The sequence below is a fragment of the Thermobia domestica genome, chromosome 3, assembly GCF_964235325.1.
Source record: "Thermobia domestica chromosome 3, izTheDome1.hap1.1, whole genome shotgun sequence".
Taxonomy (NCBI): Eukaryota; Metazoa; Arthropoda; class Insecta; order Zygentoma; family Lepismatidae; genus Thermobia; species Thermobia domestica.
The window spans coordinates 39062416-39080627 of NC_137456.1; the positions used below are offsets into that span (position 1 = coordinate 39062416).

General features: G+C 34.4%; 2 protein-coding genes across 4 annotated transcripts in view; one reads left to right on the top strand and one right to left on the bottom strand.

Annotated features, from left to right (window-relative positions):
• Positions 1-18212, top strand: part of LOC145680307 (uncharacterized) — a 47175-nt gene that overhangs the window by 16778 nt on the left and 12185 nt on the right. For all 3 annotated transcript variants that reach the window (XM_081750672.1, XM_081750673.1, XM_081750674.1), the window contains exons 4-6: positions 13999-14298; positions 15548-15856; positions 17250-18020. In XM_081750672.1, the coding sequence (XP_081606798.1) occupies positions 13999-14298; positions 15548-15856; positions 17250-18020 (1380 nt within the window). The remainder of the gene's footprint in view (positions 1-13998; positions 14299-15547; positions 15857-17249; positions 18021-18212) is intronic.
• Positions 2695-6872, bottom strand: LOC145680308 (uncharacterized). The gene is made up of 2 exons (XM_081750675.1): positions 6260-6872; positions 2695-3366 (listed from the first exon to the last, which is right to left on the bottom strand). Exons 1-2 carry the CDS (start codon positions 6861-6863, stop codon positions 3344-3346), a joined length of 627 nt encoding a protein of 208 aa, XP_081606801.1. The 5' UTR covers positions 6864-6872; the 3' UTR covers positions 2695-3343.

Here is an 18212-nt window from a genome sequence, read left to right on the forward strand (position 1 = left end):
GGAGAGACAACCTAAACGTATGAATAATCCCTAAATTTTAATTTCTGTTAAATTATTATCCGAAGATCAAGACACAAATCAGTCAATAGGTCACATCAAACAGAACAAAATATGTTTGTAGCTAAATTCTCGTGTTTAGTTTTGAGAAAATCGAGAAAAACGAACTTTTTTGTCGCTGAAAAGATAGATGTTTTTTGCCTATAATAATTGACAGTTTTTGTTTTGCTGGAAGGAATTATTATTTGTGTATTGTATATGTAGTAAATTCCACTGTTAATTAACAGATTGTATCTATTGTTGTCTTTTCTTAACGGTGAGACATTCTCCTTTACGCACATACTACTTATAGATAAATAAATATGTAAGGTTCCACGTGTTTCTACACCACGCGCTTGAAGTAAACACACTTCAGACGACACTCATGAAGGAGACGTCGCATCGCCAACCGTCGGCAAGTCACGCAGAGGCAAGCTGTCGGAAAACATTTCTCCATAAAAGGAGACTAGACAGCACAAAAGGCATCAATCTCGTCCGGTTGATCAAACCATCATCTCTCTAAGACGCCTGGCCATTGTGCTCCTTTACTTCTTGTCTAAGACACTCAGTCATTGAGAGGCACCTAATTACTAAATTATCTAAGATGCATGGTCATTGAGAGGCATCTATCCAACACGTCCTAAGACGCATGGTCATTGGACTCAAGAGAAAACTGTTATAATAAAAGGTGATGGGAAAGTCCAAAATCCCTCCACTTTTTTTTCTTTTTTTTTTTTTCTTTCTTTCCTTTCGCCTGAAAAAGCAACTTGCTTCGCATCGTTTTAATGACAATGACATTCTCAAGAATCCGGCAACAGATTTCTACACAGAGGATCTACAAAAACTTGTGTGCCACCTATCAAAAATACTTAAAGCTTCATAGTGACGATGTAGAAAACTAGCCACAGTGTGTACTTGTATAGAAGGTGACTTGCTTCGCAACGTTTCAATGGCAATAAAGTTCTCAAGAAATCAGTTTTCAACTGGCTGAAGTCTCAGGCGGCAGATTTCTATGCAGAGGGTCTACAAAAACTTGTACCACGTTGCCAAAAATACTTGAAGCTTCATGGTGATTATGTAGAAAAATAGCCAAGGTATGTACTTGTATGGAATTAACAATAAAATTTGTTACGACCCTACTTCTCGCAAGTCGTATCATTAAAATAAATAACTACTAATAAATATACGTATTGTTGATTTTAGTTATGTTTGCCTTTGAGGAACGTAACATATGTACAAGCCCATGTTTATAACGTAGCTTGTTTTGTTGAATTCCTATTGTAACTTCATTCGCGTGTAGTACTGCTTTAATGAATAAATTCACTTAAAAATTTAGTTCGTAGTTATATAATCGTGCGATGAAAATGATAAATGATGTGCATATGCATGCAGATTTCTGCTATATTTTATATAAATACCAGTAATTATTACTATCGTTACGATCTAGAAGGTATATAATACGTTATCCTAACTATATATAAAACTACATGAACTGGCATAAATTAAAGGGATACTTCCGGTTAACGTGGAAAGTTGAAATTTGGCATGATTGTAGCTTTTCTGGACTAACCGACAGGAAAACTGTTAAAAGTAAACCTTTTTAAGTTTTAGGTGGCCAAAAACGGGGATGAAGAATTTCCCCATGTTATTTAGATGGGTGTTTTTTTGACGTATCATCTCATGTTTTAGGTACTTTGAATTAGAACAAAAACTTGAAATTCGGTATGCTTGTACATATTCGTTAGTATTATCTAAGTGAATCACCAGTAATAAAAATTTCAAACTTTAGGGTGGTTTTCTGGGCATACACCATGTAACGGATGAACGATACACATATAATCTTTAAATAGCCCCCACTACCCACAGTCCTGCGAGAACGGACGTCACCCCACTTCCCCCTTTAGAATACAAGAATTTTAAAAGGAGAGAGAAAGGAGAATTCCACTCCCCCACGGCTGAGAATAATGACGACGTGAAGAGTGAGGTTCAATACTGGAAAAGGCTTATACTGTATGCAAAAATATCACTATTAAGATAATCAGGAAAACTTCTAGAACTACTTGTAAAATGTAAAAAAGTTTTCTAACAAAATGGAAAATTTTTATTATAACAAATCCGAAACGTGTTATATAAATAGTAATATAGAAAACATTCAACAATTTTAACAAGTAATAATATCATTAATCGAAATCGCCGTTAGCAAGTAACATTTTTCCCAAAAGGATTTTTTTTTTCCCAAGTAACAAAATTTTCTGAAGTATTATTATAACCAATCGTAAATCCAAAATATAGAATTTAGAAACCTATATAACAATATAATCAAAAATGTATGGAACTCGAAGTTACTGCAAAGTGGCTTTCTTTGGAATGAAAATGTGGGAGGAAATGATTTCTTAAATATGGGTCAAAATGCATGAATTACGAACAATAGCTCAACTGTAATTCTATAAAATCCTTTCTTTTTTCTTTCCTTTTTCAAAAGCGGATCTAAGACATATATCATTCATTTGAAGTCTCCACTAGCCTTAATATTTTCCGTAATTTCAATATATTAAACTTCCTGACTAGCGACTTTACTTTAGTTTTAACAAGGAAAACAAGAATTAACATGTTTTAACTCAAGGCATAATTCTGCCTACACAAAACCAGTAACATGAACTATTCAATTAACTATTTTTACTTTCTTACTTTTCCTTTCGCAATATTTTTAGAAATATGTGCTTCCAAAATATATTGAATAATAATAATGCTTCTAAATAATAACCATAGTCAGGAATTGTTATAGATTTCAAAAGAAGTTAACTAAACTATACGATTATACGGAAAGAATATTAATTTAAAGACCCATTAATTCATTCAGAGGACCTATCACTCTTACCTCATTTTATACACTGCGAAGCGCTTCAGTCTTAAAGCCAGAACCTCGGCTGCAACGTGACGTCATCCCGATCGACGACTCACGCAATCTAACCGAAGGTTAAGCAGTGCTTCCAACTCCAAGAAAAGAACCAACTTAACAGTAAACTGGAGTTTCATCTCACAAAAATTTTCCTTTTACAAAATTTCATTTTATTATGAAACTTGGGTGGGTTACATAATATCCGAGGGTCGGTCAAAAAAAAAATTCCTAACCATAACAAATCCCAAGTTGAATAATAAAATAATTTCAATACATTACCAAATCTTCCATAAATATTCAAATGCTAACGCCTTCTTTACAAACTTCTACAGTAAATTTTCCAATTCCTTACACAACATACACAAAGGATGATGATGAGGTATTTACAAAATGAAAAGGGTTGACCTCTCACTTTCTCGGACGAGGCATTCCTGCAGGAATAAAAAAAAATACATACAACACACAAAATTTGTTCGAACAAACATCCTAAAATATATAAATATATATATAAGTACAATATTAATAATTTAGTTAACCTCAATTCTTACATCAAATCATCTTTTTTTTCTGTGTTACCTTATGGGTTAGATTGATTAACTTGTCTTGGTGGAAAATATTTCTTACAAAAACGAACATGGCGTTTTATATGAACATATGGTCTTTCAATATTTTCTAGCCAAACTGTATTTGGTGTAGGTTTAGAAATAAGGCGGTATGGGCCTTCCCACTGAGGGGCGATTTTTGGATTGAAATGTTTCTCTGCTGAAATTTTCATGAACCTTTTAACCAATACTAAATCATCAATATTTAAATTAACAGGACTATGTTTTTGAGTATAAACTTTCGCACTATGTTTCCAAGCGCGTTCAATATTATTATTTATATTAACTAATTTTTGCTCTTTATCCTGGTCATCGTCTAAAAGATCTAAATCCATCAACCATTTAACATCTAATGGATGGTAAAATTTTCGTCCCATATAAAGTTCACATGGACTAGTCCCAGTAGTTTCATTCATACTTATGTTAATAGTAAAAGCAATTTTAGATAGTAATTGGGCCCAATTCTGTTGAGACTTATCAACATAAATACGAATTAAATTTTTAACCGATCTCACCGTGCGTTCGGCTCTGTTCGATTGTGGGTTATATGGGGAGAATTTTACACTCTGTATGCCATAGCTATACAAGAATTTCAAGAAGTAATCACTCACGAAATAAGAAGCGCCATCACTTAGGACTTTACCAGGAAAGCCGTATCGAAGAAATAATTCCTGTAACTTATTACAGATGATTTTTGAGGTTAGTCGTCTTAAAGGTTCTAAAAAGACAAAGCGACTATAGGCGTCAGTGACAATTAAAATATATTCAAATCCAGAACTACTAGGCAATTTCCCCGCAATATCAATAAACCAAGTATAATTTGGGTGCAGTACCTTTTTTGTAAAATATTGACCCATAGGTTTTCGATTGGAATCTTTACAGGTTTGGCACAAATGACAAGATTGTATAAAATTCTTAATGTCAGAATATAAAGTAGGCCAGGTATACTTTTCAGCGACCTTAGCAATGGTTTTTCGATATCCCATATGCCCACCATGAATTATTGGACAATGAGAATACTCAATAATCGACTGAATTAAAGAATTAGGTATTACAATTCTAAATCCATTATTCCCTTTACCTTTAGTCTTTTTAAACAAGATCTTATTTCTTAATACATACGGAGGAACTTCTTCCTTTTGCTCTAACCTATTGATAATCTCTCTTAATTCAGGATCCTTCCTCTGGTGATCTGTAAGAGGCACATTAAACACAGGATTTTGCCAAAAATTAAGGAAAGACAAGTTTACTGTTTTATTATGATCTTTTACGACTTCTATTGTATTATCGTCTTTTGTATAGAATTCTAGATGGTTTCCAACCCTTGAAAGGAAATCGGCTATACTATTTATTTTTGATCTTACATGGACTATACGAAATTTAAACCTCGAGATTTTCTCTAACATTGTTCCATATCTCCTTTGTCTTTTATGGTTATTAAGTAACCAAGTTAAACTCTTACTATCAGTATATACTACAAAGGGATTTGCCAAGTAATACTCAAATTTTTCCAAAGATAAAGAAAGAGCCTTAAGTTCTAATTCGTATATATTTTTACTCCAATCAGATTGTGGAATTGCCCGACTAAACATTGATACAGGTCTAAGATTCCCTTCCGAATCATATTGGCTGAGAACCCCAGAAAAATGACGCAAAGAGCTATCACAATGTATTACGAAGTTGGAATTCATATCTGGGACTTTCAAAATGACCTGACTACAAAAGGCATCTTTTAATTTTTGTAGGGCTTCATCATGAACTTTAGTCCATTTAAAAGGCTTTTTTACAGATCTTAATTCTTGAAGGGGAGCAATTAACTCTGAATACCCATAAATAAATTTAGAATAGAACGAGAAAAATGAACATATTCTGTTCACTCCTTTTCTGTTCTTTGGTTTTGGTATCTCCTGGATAGCTTTAATTCTCTCAGGGTCTATTGACATGTTGCCATTTTCAAAACGAAACCCTAAATATTTAATACTAGTTTGAAATAGACAGGACTTCTTTTCTGATATAGTAATTCCCCAATTTCTTAGTCGAGATAATACCTCCTCTAATAGAGCTTTATGACTCTCAATATCTTTGCTAAATAAAATTATGTCATGAAAATATATCTCTAAATTCTTACCAATTAACCCTTCAAAGACTTTTGACATCAAATTACTTAAAACAAAAGGTGATAACACTAATCCCATTGGTACCGATTTATATCGATAGATTTTATTTTTTGTCACAAAAGCAGTAATATTTCTACTCTCTTCAGACAGAGGAATTTGATGAAAACAGGATTTACAATCAAGTTTTGAAAAGATATTATTGTCCGAGATACTAGATATTACATTCTCCATGTTAGGAGAAGGATAGCTGTTTACCATAACCTTTTTGTTCACCTCTCCGTATGAAATTACAAGCCGCCTGCTTCCATCTGAATTTGTTACTAGAAAGCAGGGTGATGTGTAGGGAGAATAATCTACTTCCTCTATAATATCGTCTTTTAAAAGCTGGGCAATAAAAGAATCTAATTCCTTTTGCTTATGCGTTGGAAGCTGATAAGGTTGCAATCGAATGGGAGTTTTATCGGCAAGTTCAATTTTGTAAGTGAAATTTTTTACTCTACCAATTTTGTTTCCAATAACAACAGAATATGAAGTTAACAAGTTATTAACATATTCCTGTAAATTAGAATCACATAGTAATAATTGATCAGGAACCGTATAATTACCTTGAGATTCCTCCGGTTTAGTCTCCGGTGGATGCAATATGGACTGATCAAAAACGAATTCCACTCCTGGGTCAAACGTGGTATTAACTCCGCTGTCTCTGGTTACTGATGTCGATGGAGTCAAAATCTGATGAGAATTACCAAAAGATCTAGGTTGAGGTGTAGCTTTCGGACAACCAAGGTCGCATGGCGGCTGCTTTCCACTCACCCCATTCCTAGAAGTATATGCAGAAGCGAGAGAAGTCTGGACACACAAAAGTTCATCAGCTCGGATCATAGGAACCACTAACTTCCGAGCTTTTATATTATATAAATTACAAGCAATGTCTATTATGGCGTTGTATTTTGTATGAAAGTCATTTCCAAGCAGAAGATCAAACTCATTAGAGTCCACAATGAAAAAAATTTCACTAAACTGATGTCTTCCAATTTTAAAATATAGTCTTACTCTCATATCCACTTTAACTTGTACATTTCCTAAGCCGATAGTCTGAACGTTCACCTTTTCTGCTTTTATTTTACATTTTTTTCTAAGTTCATCATAAAGATGTCGAGCCAAATAAGAGTTCGTACTCCCAGTATCAATTAAGCACTTAAAACGCATACCCGCAATATAAACAGAAATCGCCAATAGTTTTTTTCAATTCACTATCATTCTGATTTACATCTGAGTTATTATGAGTTAAGTACTGAGATTCTAAATTATGGTTATGAGAAAATTCCGCCTTATCAAGATTATTATAGTTAGATGGTAAAGAATACATAGCTGGAGAAACTAAAGTTTTATGTAAATTTCTTGGTTCACGAGATTGCAACACTACTTGCTGTTTTGTATTCTTCGCTCCGATAAAGGAAGATGATTTACGGGGTGGTACCAAGTCCCGTACGCTACTACCTTGATTACGTAATCGATAATAATCTTTCCTATATCTATGCAAGGCGTCATAGTGTTCTGCAGCTAAATACAATTGATTTAAATCGATAGGCATACCTCTTTCAGCTAGAAATTGATGGGCAGAAGGCGTTACCATATTAGTAATTAAACTACAAATGGTGGCTTCATCAAAGGACATATCAAGTACGTGAATAATCGATAATTTATTATCTACGAACTCATATAATGAATGATCCTCCCGCATGGGAACGTAGAAAAATAGTCGCATGAATTGTGTTCTACCAATAGTGGAAATAAATCGCACCACTAAATGTCTACAAACTGTTTGCCAAGGGGAAGCGTCCCCAATAAACGATTGTATTACTTCTTGCATTTCTCCTTTAGTACGAGAAAGACAAGCTACCAACACAAGATCTAAAGGCAAACCCTTACCTCTGACAATACTATCAAGTTTTAATAAAAACTGAAATGTAGACTCAGTATTGGTACCATCTATTATAGGTAGACTATTAATATCATGCAACAAAGATTTATAGATTCCTTCCGAAGCAAATTTCTCAAAATTTAAATTTAATGAAGCTGCCATATTAAATGGTCGGTCTCTATATTTATTTTGAAAGCTCAGACTCCCTCCTGCTCTTAAATTAGGCGAGGAATTCGCAAACCGTGTACTGTGTCCCACATTACTTTGTGGATCCACGTTATAATTTTGATCCTGAAATGGTCTACTTTGACCACCTAGTAAAGGTTCGTGATGATTCACTTGAATATGGGCTGAAGGCCTTGAATGATCAAACATAGGATTACTAAATTCATAAGAATATCCAAGAAATTCATCCCCACTAGAACTTGAAGAATCCGAAAATCTAGACTTTACATGCGTCTCCTTTGACTGTGCCATCCTTACAAGAACACCACAAAATATTAAGCTCAAAGAAACCAAAAGGATAATTACTATTAATTTTACAACCTTATCAATAATTATCTGCTTATTACTCAATGACCTACTAAACCATAAATTTTGTATCCGACCCCGGCAACACTGTATTAAGTATTTTACGTTACCATTCATATACAACATTTATATTACTCAACAAGAAAGGCATAATATAATGAAAATATGTTATTTAATTTAGAGGTTAATTTCACCAAAGAAATACACATAAATTTTAGAATATAAAGGGGAACACTTTTGCTGGACCTCCCCGAACCGGACCTCGAAGCCAGCATAAATTTGCCTTTCCAGGGCAGTGTATAAAATTTATTTTTAGTTAAAAATTATATATGTAACGGATGAACGATACACATATAATCTTTAAATAGCCCCCACTACCCACAGTCCTGCGAGAACGGACGTCACCCCACTTCCCCCTTTAGAATACAAGAATTTTAAAAGGAGAGAGAAAGGAGAATTCCACTCCCCCACGGCTGAGAATAATGACGACGTGAAGAGTGAGGTTCAATACTGGAAAAGGCTTATACTGTATGCAAAAATATCACTATTAAGATAATCAGGAAAACTTCTAGAACTACTTGTAAAATGTAAAAAAGTTTTCTAACAAAATGGAAAATTTTTATTATAACAAATCCGAAACGTGTTATATAAATAGTAATATAGAAAACATTCAACAATTTTAACAAGTAATAATATCATTAATCGAAATCGCCGTTAGCAAGTAACATTTTTCCCAAAAGGATTTTTTTTTTCCCAAGTAACAAAATTTTCTGAAGTATTATTATAACCAATCGTAAATCCAAAATATAGAATTTAGAAACCTATATAACAATATAATCAAAAATGTATGGAACTCGAAGTTACTGCAAAGTGGCTTTCTTTGGAATGAAAATGTGGGAGGAAATGATTTCTTAAATATGGGTCAAAATGCATGAATTACGAACAATAGCTCAACTGTAATTCTATAAAATCCTTTCTTTTTTCTTTCCTTTTTCAAAAGCGGATCTAAGACATATATCATTCATTTGAAGTCTCCACTAGCCTTAATATTTTCCGTAATTTCAATATATTAAACTTCCTGACTAGCGACTTTACTTTAGTTTTAACAAGGAAAACAAGAATTAACATGTTTTAACTCAAGGCATAATTCTGCCTACACAAAACCAGTAACATGAACTATTCAATTAACTATTTTTACTTTCTTACTTTTCCTTTCGCAATATTTTTAGAAATATGTGCTTCCAAAATATATTGAATAATAATAATGCTTCTAAATAATAACCATAGTCAGGAATTGTTATAGATTTCAAAAGAAGTTAACTAAACTATACGATTATACGGAAAGAATATTAATTTAAAGACCCATTAATTCATTCAGAGGACCTATCACTCTTACCTCATTTTATACACTGCGAAGCGCTTCAGTCTTAAAGCCAGAACCTCGGCTGCAACGTGACGTCATCCCGATCGACGACTCACGCAATCTAACCGAAGGTTAAGCAGTGCTTCCAACTCCAAGAAAAGAACCAACTTAACAGTAAACTGGAGTTTCATCTCACAAAAATTTTCCTTTTACAAAATTTCATTTTATTATGAAACTTGGGTGGGTTACAACCTCAAAATGTTTAGGCACTTCTGGAAGGATTAGAATGATGAAATCTGGCATGATTGTAATCTTCCTGGAATAAACGACAGGAAAATTGCCAAAAGTGAATAGTTAATTTTTAAAGTTTTTAAAGGAGGGATGAAGAAATCCCCATGTTATTTAAATAGGCGTTTTTTTTGGGGGGGATACAAAATCTTATCTTTTAGGTAGTCGAAATAGGAAAAGAAACTTGAAATTCGGTAGAATTGTGGGTTTAAAAAGTGCGAGGCTGTAGGCCGAGCAAAGACGGGGCTGTAGGGGCGAAGCCCCCAGCTGGTCAAATTCAGGAAATATGAAGAGCAAATGCGCGAAATTTACTGTTCATGCAAAGGCTGATACCTAAGAGAAACGAGGCCGTAGGCCGAGCAAACGCGGGGTCCAGGGGCGGAGCCCCCAGCTAGCCACAGGCTAGTACATATATGAAACTGTATGAGCTGACATAAAATGACGGGTACTTCCGGTTGACGTGGAAAGTTGAAATTTTGCATAATTGTACAGGGTGTCTCTCGCCCACGAAAGTCATGAAATCAGAAAACGGTCATGAAACTCAAGAAATTTAGCTTTTGGGCCACGATTTTTTTGAATCTGTACAAATGTAAGTACAGACTGGAAAATTTTGTTTGTAAAACGTCAAAATTCACCACCAAAAATGTCTCTGGTGGGCTTTTGACGCAACCAAATTGCAAGCAAAGCTCACTTCTATCGCATGCATGAAAATTCGGCCTAATTCGCTCCCAAATTTGCTCTTGAGAATGTTACAGAATTTTATGGTTTGGTGAAAAAAGGTCACGAAATTTCATTTTGGAGTTTTAGTACCGCAGTCCAGTTCGACGATGGGTATCGTGAGTGCAAGGGGGAGCTAACCCCTTTACCATATAGATGTGGCAATAATCATGGAGCTAGAAAGATGGAACAAACGCCACTCGCAAGCTTTTGCACAACTGAACACAAACAAAAGCGGTCCTAATTGCTGCACCATGCGTAGTTTTTGAGATTTAGCATGAAACATATTCAAACATTTAAATTTTTCCGGGCTACGACCATCGTTACGCAGGTGCTTTTTTCGCGTTTTTACCATGTCCTCACTTTTTTTCTCCATGTAATGTCAGTCATGTTTTTTTTGCAATAGTTTGCAGGATTACTTTGTGGCATAAGCAGCAATTTTTAGCACTTTGCCCTCCTGAGATATTACGTCCCAAAAATGGCATCAAAATCTCAAATTCAAGTTTCAGACCCCCATAAATCTAAGATGCCAGTAGTATCATAGCTGTGAATATTTCTGCACAATCTTTACATGCAATAGTATTCAGCACAAAACTTATGAACCCCCCACTTTATGCCCCAAAATACAGCCTGTTCAAAAGTGTAATTTTCTCTAGTTTTTCTGGTGATTTCATGTATTGGTTTGCTACCCTGCATATTTATTTAGACGCAAAAGTTTTTCTCATACACACGGTTCGTCACACTCAAATTTTTAGAATTTTCGGAGATGATCGAGCAAACATTTTCACAATTTTTGGACCACTTCAGATGGATTGACCCAATAGGAAGTTATCCTTTGTAAAATGAATATAAACTCAATATGTAAAATGAAAATAAAATTATTTATTTTTATACATATGTAAAAATGATGTATTTTCTCATACATATGGAAGTATAGCTTTAGGTCATGATATAAGCAATGGAAAAAGAATGATAAAAATATTGAATGTACATTCAAATTATGTTGCTATTAATTATAATAATGATATCATTATTTAGATGGAGCATCTGTAACTTAAAAGAACTAGTCATGAAGGATCGAGCATAGATTGCAGTCTATATATTAAAAAAAAAAAAAAAAAAAAACTCCAGACTAAATATTTATTTATTATCAATTGTTAAATAACTAAATAAGCAAACGCTTGAAATATTTACACTTATAACAATTACACTTATATACAATCGGAGATTCCATTAAATAAATTGTTACAATCGAGGAGTTTGATGCAATAAGGGCGTAAGTCTGAAACATGCAGTTGGAGAAAAACGATGTCGAAAATTTAAATAGTGTTTTTTTCTTACATAAAACTGTAATATGCAGCATTTTATTCCAATCTTGAATTGAAATGTTACCAGGAGGCTAAACAAGCATGGCAAAAGCCACAAATGCGTTTGATGCAAACAGGGCGTAAACTCGCTTATGCCCTTATTACATCAAACTCCTTAATTGATTGCCATTAAATTGACAGTAACGTTGCATATGTATATGTCATCAAGTAAATGATGAGTCCTCATTGACATACACTCTATTGTCAAATCTATTGGAATTGTTACTTCAACAATGCATTTGAAAAGGACCCCGCACAATCCTTATTGTAATTGGATTTCAGTGGAATTGCTTGATATCGTGATATGTTGTAGATATTGAGATTCTGAGGAAAAAAGTTTCAGTTGGCACAACCATCAATCAACGACCGCTTAGCCAGTACAGGGCCACTTTTTTGAAAGCAACCAAAGATAACTATATTCTGTATTCGGTGAAAATGAATGAAACTGTGATATGTTACAGATGTCGTGATCCTGGGAAAGACTTAATTTGTGGCTTCCGAGCAACTGTAGATCAGGTGGTAGAGCATTTGTTACCATTCGAGAGGTTCGGTCCAGGCCGGTCATCCTGTCTAGGGTTTACCAGGACTTCCCTTCGTCCCACAATATGGATATCGGGATGTTACCTATGCGTAAATGGGTGGTGGCAGCTATTCTCTCAATCCCTTTTCCGGGTTGTGAGATAGGATGAAAGATCGAAACCTTTTCACGATTTCATACAATTTCACCAAAATCCCAGAATATCGTTATCCTTTGCTGTTTTCAAGGAATGGCCTCGTAGTGGCCAAACGGTCAGAAATTGTTGGTTGTGCCCATTGAGACTTTTTAAAGGATCGTAACATCTACAACATATTACGATTTCAAGCACTTCCACCGAAATTCAATTTCCATAAGTATTGTGCGGAGTCCTTTAATAAAATAGTTCTTTTCGAAGATAATTATTTATTTACAGTAAAATAATAAATATTTATTCGTATCTTCTAGAATATCAGATGTAATACAAAGGACAGAATTTTTCTTCCTTGCTCTTGAGTAATAAATTGAAGTCTCTTTATCAGAGTGTTGCTGCTGCAAGTTCCCGGATAGTTTATATAACACCTGAAATAATGAATACCGTTGTGCTAGAAAGGCATTAAATGTATATTAATACTTAGTATTAGTAGTATTTCTTCAATGACTAACAGAATTTTTTCTTTCTCCAAATTGATAATCTATGTTTAAAAAAAAAAAAAAAAAAAAAAGTTCGTTTCCAGGTTGATGAGAGGGACAAGATTAGGTAAGATTTATTTAAAAATTTTAATTTATTTATTACAAATTTTTCTCCTTTTCTTTGCTATAACCAGTTGGCCGTTTTTAAAATATTTTTTAACATGCGCTGGTATATACGAATGATAAGATTAAATGTGTTAAGAATGTTTCAGAAGTATACGTAAAAGAAATAGAAAGCAAATAAGTGTTCTAGCAAATCAGACATAAGCTCATATTTCAATAAGTTGATGTATTGCTTTTATAAAATCCCGTTTAGGATGTGAAAGGAATCAAGTGAATTTAAAATTTAATTGAAATGTAGGAATGTTTTGCAAGCAACTCTTATTGGATCAAAAGGCCCAATATATTCAATCAAAATTTTTCTTAAATGAATTATATCTGGAGAACTACATACAGTGTACCCAATCCAAAACTATCACAACTCAGTATGATGTGCTTATTCCATAGAAAATACGAAAAATCGATTTAGGAGCCATTCAAAAATTTTGTGGCCCCTGATCAAAGATCCAATATATTTCATTCAGTTGAAATCTTTCTTGTACGCCGTACATCTAGAACTACATACAGTATAGTCAAACCCAAACTATTACTGAACTCCCGTATGATGTGCTTATTTCGTTGAAAATACGAAAATTCGATTTAGGGGCCGTTCAAAAATGTTGTTATTGGCCAAGATCACAATCTTTTGATGCATTTTTTTGGATTATTCCTAAAATTCTTGTTTTTAATATCTATTTCCCTCCAGATTTAAGCAGTGGTAATAATCACTCTTCTTAAGTGATTGTGTAGCTTGGTAAGATTCACTTTACATATAAAAATGTGTCCGTTGCGAAGTATCATTAAGCGTAGTAGTATTATTTACAATTTGTATTTTTTTCCTCTTATAGAATTGAAACGGTATATTGAAGTTGTTCCTAATGCTTCAAAGACTGGTAGAAATGTTGTTGTAATGTTCCATGGAGAGAAGAATATATCTAGTCGTTATTCCCGAACACCTGTGTCAAACAAGAATAGTGGTGGTCTCGTGTGCTTGAGTGGTGTGGATGGTCAATTGATGTGGATGAGCAAATTCTACAAAGAGCCATTGTCTGTTAACTGTGATTTAATCGACGTTAATGGGGATAATGTAAACGACTGTATAGTTGTTGGACGAGATGGACTGCTGTCTGTTGTAAATCCTCTTACTGGTAAGTTTGGTTATCAGTTTTTATATATAGATAGATTGTTTTATCAGTTTATGTATAAGTAGATCTAGTAGCCCTCACAGTAGAACGAGGGTAGTTATGAAATCTTATTCCATGATTTGTGGCATTCTATACTGAAACAATTCAGCTGGTCAAGTGTATGAGTGTAAATTAAAATCGAGAAGCGTAAGAGTGGAAGAACTTCGAAGACTCTGAATAAAGAAATTAACTTTTCACTTACTGAAGGCTATAAGACATATACTCGCCACTAGACCAACGGGGAGGGCTGGTCTATCTTCGTGTCATAGGAGGTGCTTTCAAGTTCTGTCTTCTATTTTTAGACTTCCAAGCTATGCTATTTGTAAGTATCGAAAAGTTACAAAACGGCTTTGTTCGTTCGTCTGTCGACAGGTTCAGCGTCCGAAGAATAGGTTCCATCTCCTCCGTTAATCCTCTATTCAAACTGGAAGTGGTTCAAATTAGGCATTTCCGGTTTCAACGTTTATCGTCAGAGAACGAAAACAGTAATAAATAGTGAGAAGTGTATTTTTTCTCAAAACGATTCAACGTCTCAGGACAATATAACATGGCTATCCAAAGTATTCTACTGGAACCGGACGTGGTTCAAATTTACTATTACTTCCGTTTCAATACTGGTTTCCGTAGAGCAAAAATGATAAGAGATATCTCTCATTTTCTCAACCATCCAATGGAAATGCTAAATCTAGAGGCGATATCACGCACACTTATTTCGCAATCCTCCATAACAACTTCCTCCACTTGCACAGTCATATTATTGGTCCGACCTGGCCGTGGTTATCACACGACTTTCGATCTTCTTTAAACTTTCGCATTTATAAATACACATTTTTTACATCCATTATATCTTCACTACATCTCTCACCGAGTTGTTGAATATTCTTAGCCCTAAGTGATATACCACGCAAGTGGAGAAACAGGATGACATAACGCAGTTCTTACACATTGAATGTCGCTATTTGTAGTATCGAAAACACTAGATACTCTAGCACTGTAGAAACTACGAGTGCTGTGCGGTGTTAACTTCTGTATCACGAACTCACAAACAGTATCCACGTATTTTAAATTGAACTGCATCCTTCCATCTTCTTACCGTATCTGAAAAAATAGGAGACCTTAGAACTTGAACACACTTCATAGAATGTAAGTAAAATAAGTAATACAAGTATGCAAAAAGAAAGTCTGTTATTTTATTGTTTGTTTATTTTTCCAGGTTTGTCTGTATGGTATTTGCATGACCATGGTGAATTCAATGAGACCAAATTCCGACATTTAGATTTTCCACTCATTTTACCTGATCTAGATGGAGACAAAGTAAACGAATTGGCAGTAGCTTGTAGTATGGCGTCTCCAGACGCTACTTCCTCAGAACCAGAATCGCATAATGTATTACTCCTAGTCTCTGGCAGGATGGGAAGTTTGGTGGGGCAGCCGTACACAGTGCCTAGTTGCACATCTGTCCACCATTTGATGCTTGAAGATCTGACAGTTTCCTATACATGTCAGGATTCATCTGGTGCAGGTAATTGGCTGATAGATGTTAATCTTAGAAATTGAAAAGTAACATTTGATCATATTAAGAAAATGTGAACTTTTGAGGTTAATGTTTCAAGCATTACTTACGTTTAATGACTTACGTATTTTGTTGTTAGGTAATATACGAAGTACAACTTTTATTAAAAAGTAAATCTTTTACTAATGCTGTATATGTAATTTAAAAGACATCTTCTATTTCGCTGAGGGCAGCTACATACAAATAATTGTAGTAACTAGCCTTAAAGGTTCACTTGGTCTTTGAGATTTTAACTTTCTAGTGTTTTTATTTTATTTTATTTATTTATTTTTAAGTCGGGATCATACAGTATGTTACAGCTACAATCTTATATGCATATCTTACCCAATACTTTGTGACAACTTCGCGTAGTTTGTTTTAAGCACACTTTGCCAACCACTGATTTCTTCTCGTTGTATCGCTGCAGAAATAGTAGATTCTTTTCTGTGCCAACTCGATCAAGTTAGGATCATTGGTACCCACATTTCCAAATCCAGCGTTAGCAACTTCCATATTCTTGGTATTTGACTTAAAAATAAGTGCATGTGGATTAATAAACTCGTGTGTAATACTTTACTCTTAATATTTCGTAAGAAAGTTTTTTTATTCCAATAATATATCCGACTTCTTTCAACTCTTCCGTATGTTTATTAGTAAATTATTTTACGTCTCACTATTATGCTCTGTAGACTAGATCTACCAGAATAAAGTTCAGGACTACTCATACCAATAAGAAGTGTGTTAAACGTTCCCTTCTTGAATATTTTAATCAGCAAAATGACATAGAAATTGTGTATAAGTGATTTACTAAGATGATACCGAATTGATCGTGCAGTTGTTAATATTCTTTTATTCATTTAATAACAAAGTTTCATATAAAACACCGAAAATCTCCCTGTATTGGAAACATTTACATTAAAAAGATAAAAAGGAATTAGAAAGTAAGTCGGCCAGGTCATGTATATGTATATTTAAAATTTATGCCTAAGCGTTCATTTGATGGAACTGAAAACCCTTACCAGCCGATCAGCCAGGATGGCCGGCCTCGGGATCAGGACCTTCCGATTACGAAACGGGAACGTTATTGTATTTTATTAGTTATGCTCATATTGTATACTTATTAAACTTGTGTGTGTTTTGTGTTTATGTATATGAGTGTGTAATATGAATCAATGTTATCGTGTTTTCTTATTGTATCAAATAGTTTTCAATTGTTTTGTTAATAGTTGGTTGTAAGAGAGAGAGGGCCTTATGGCCCTAACCTCGCTGCTGTAGAAAAAAGGCAATAAATAATAATAACTATTTATTTGTGCACACTCGATAAATAAATGTTAATCCATGTTTCCTTTGTTTTCCTTTGCAGAATCTGTGAAGACAATGAGCGTCCAAGAACTACGAAGCAAAATATCAAACGATTCTCGGAAATTTATGATTGATTCAGCACGAAAGGGGGGAATCAAGCAACAAAGGTCATCTCGACCGTCTTCCCTGACCGTCAGTAATCATCATCTAACGATTGTAAACAAAGGTACTTGTCCACAATGTGAGGTACACGTACAGATCACCGATGATAGAATGGGACATAATGCAACAATTTGGAGTTACAATAGTGCAAACACTTTCGGCGTCAATCCTGTTTCATTTTATTTCAACAAAAGCACCGTTGGCTCTGTACGAGGATTTGTTATGAAGTTTTGGCAGTGGGATGTTGAAGACCGATCGAACAACAAAAGAAGCCCGCAGACTGAACTAAGGGAAGCAGGCAGAACTGGAAGCAAAACATTTGTAGATGAAGATGCCTTTGAGATGGACAAAAAGCCATCGTACATGGAAGATAAAAATTTTGAGGGTATCCAGCCAGTCTTGTTCAATACAAAATTCTCTAAATTCTACGTCCCTGGTGATAACGAGATGCAGCATTCGCATATTGACAAAAGATCTCCACGTCATGCTTATGGAAAACCAAAGAACACAACTGTCATCCACGAGCTCAAAGAACGCGTTGTGTTACTCACTTTCAATGATACTGATATTCATGTGATTAATGCCAGTCAAAGTGATGTAATACAGATCTGTGACAAGAGTAATGGGGAAAATATTTGTCAACCAACCATTTCACAGGAGGACAATTCATGTAAGTGAAAAATATTTTATTTTTATTTATAGCACTAGTTGGAGATGTAGTAAAATAATAAGAGAAGCTTTACCAGGCAGCATGGGGGCAGTTGCCCCCCCCCCCCCCTCTCATTTTTCGAAGGATATTCAGTTTTTAGAAATAACATGTTAAAACATACTAATTTGCTCTCACATACTATAATAAGAGGAG

What these genes read in the sequence shown, in the direction of transcription:
- LOC145680308 (XM_081750675.1), bottom strand. Translation starts at nt 6,863, where the DNA reads ATGCGTTTTAAGTGCTTAATTGATACTGGGAGTACGAACTCTTATTTG. An exon ending in TAAACCGGAGGAATCTCAAG is followed by an intron (nt 3,367 to 6,259) that starts GTAATTATACGG and finishes TTATTCCTGCAG; the next exon opens with GAATGCCTCGTCCGAGAAAG.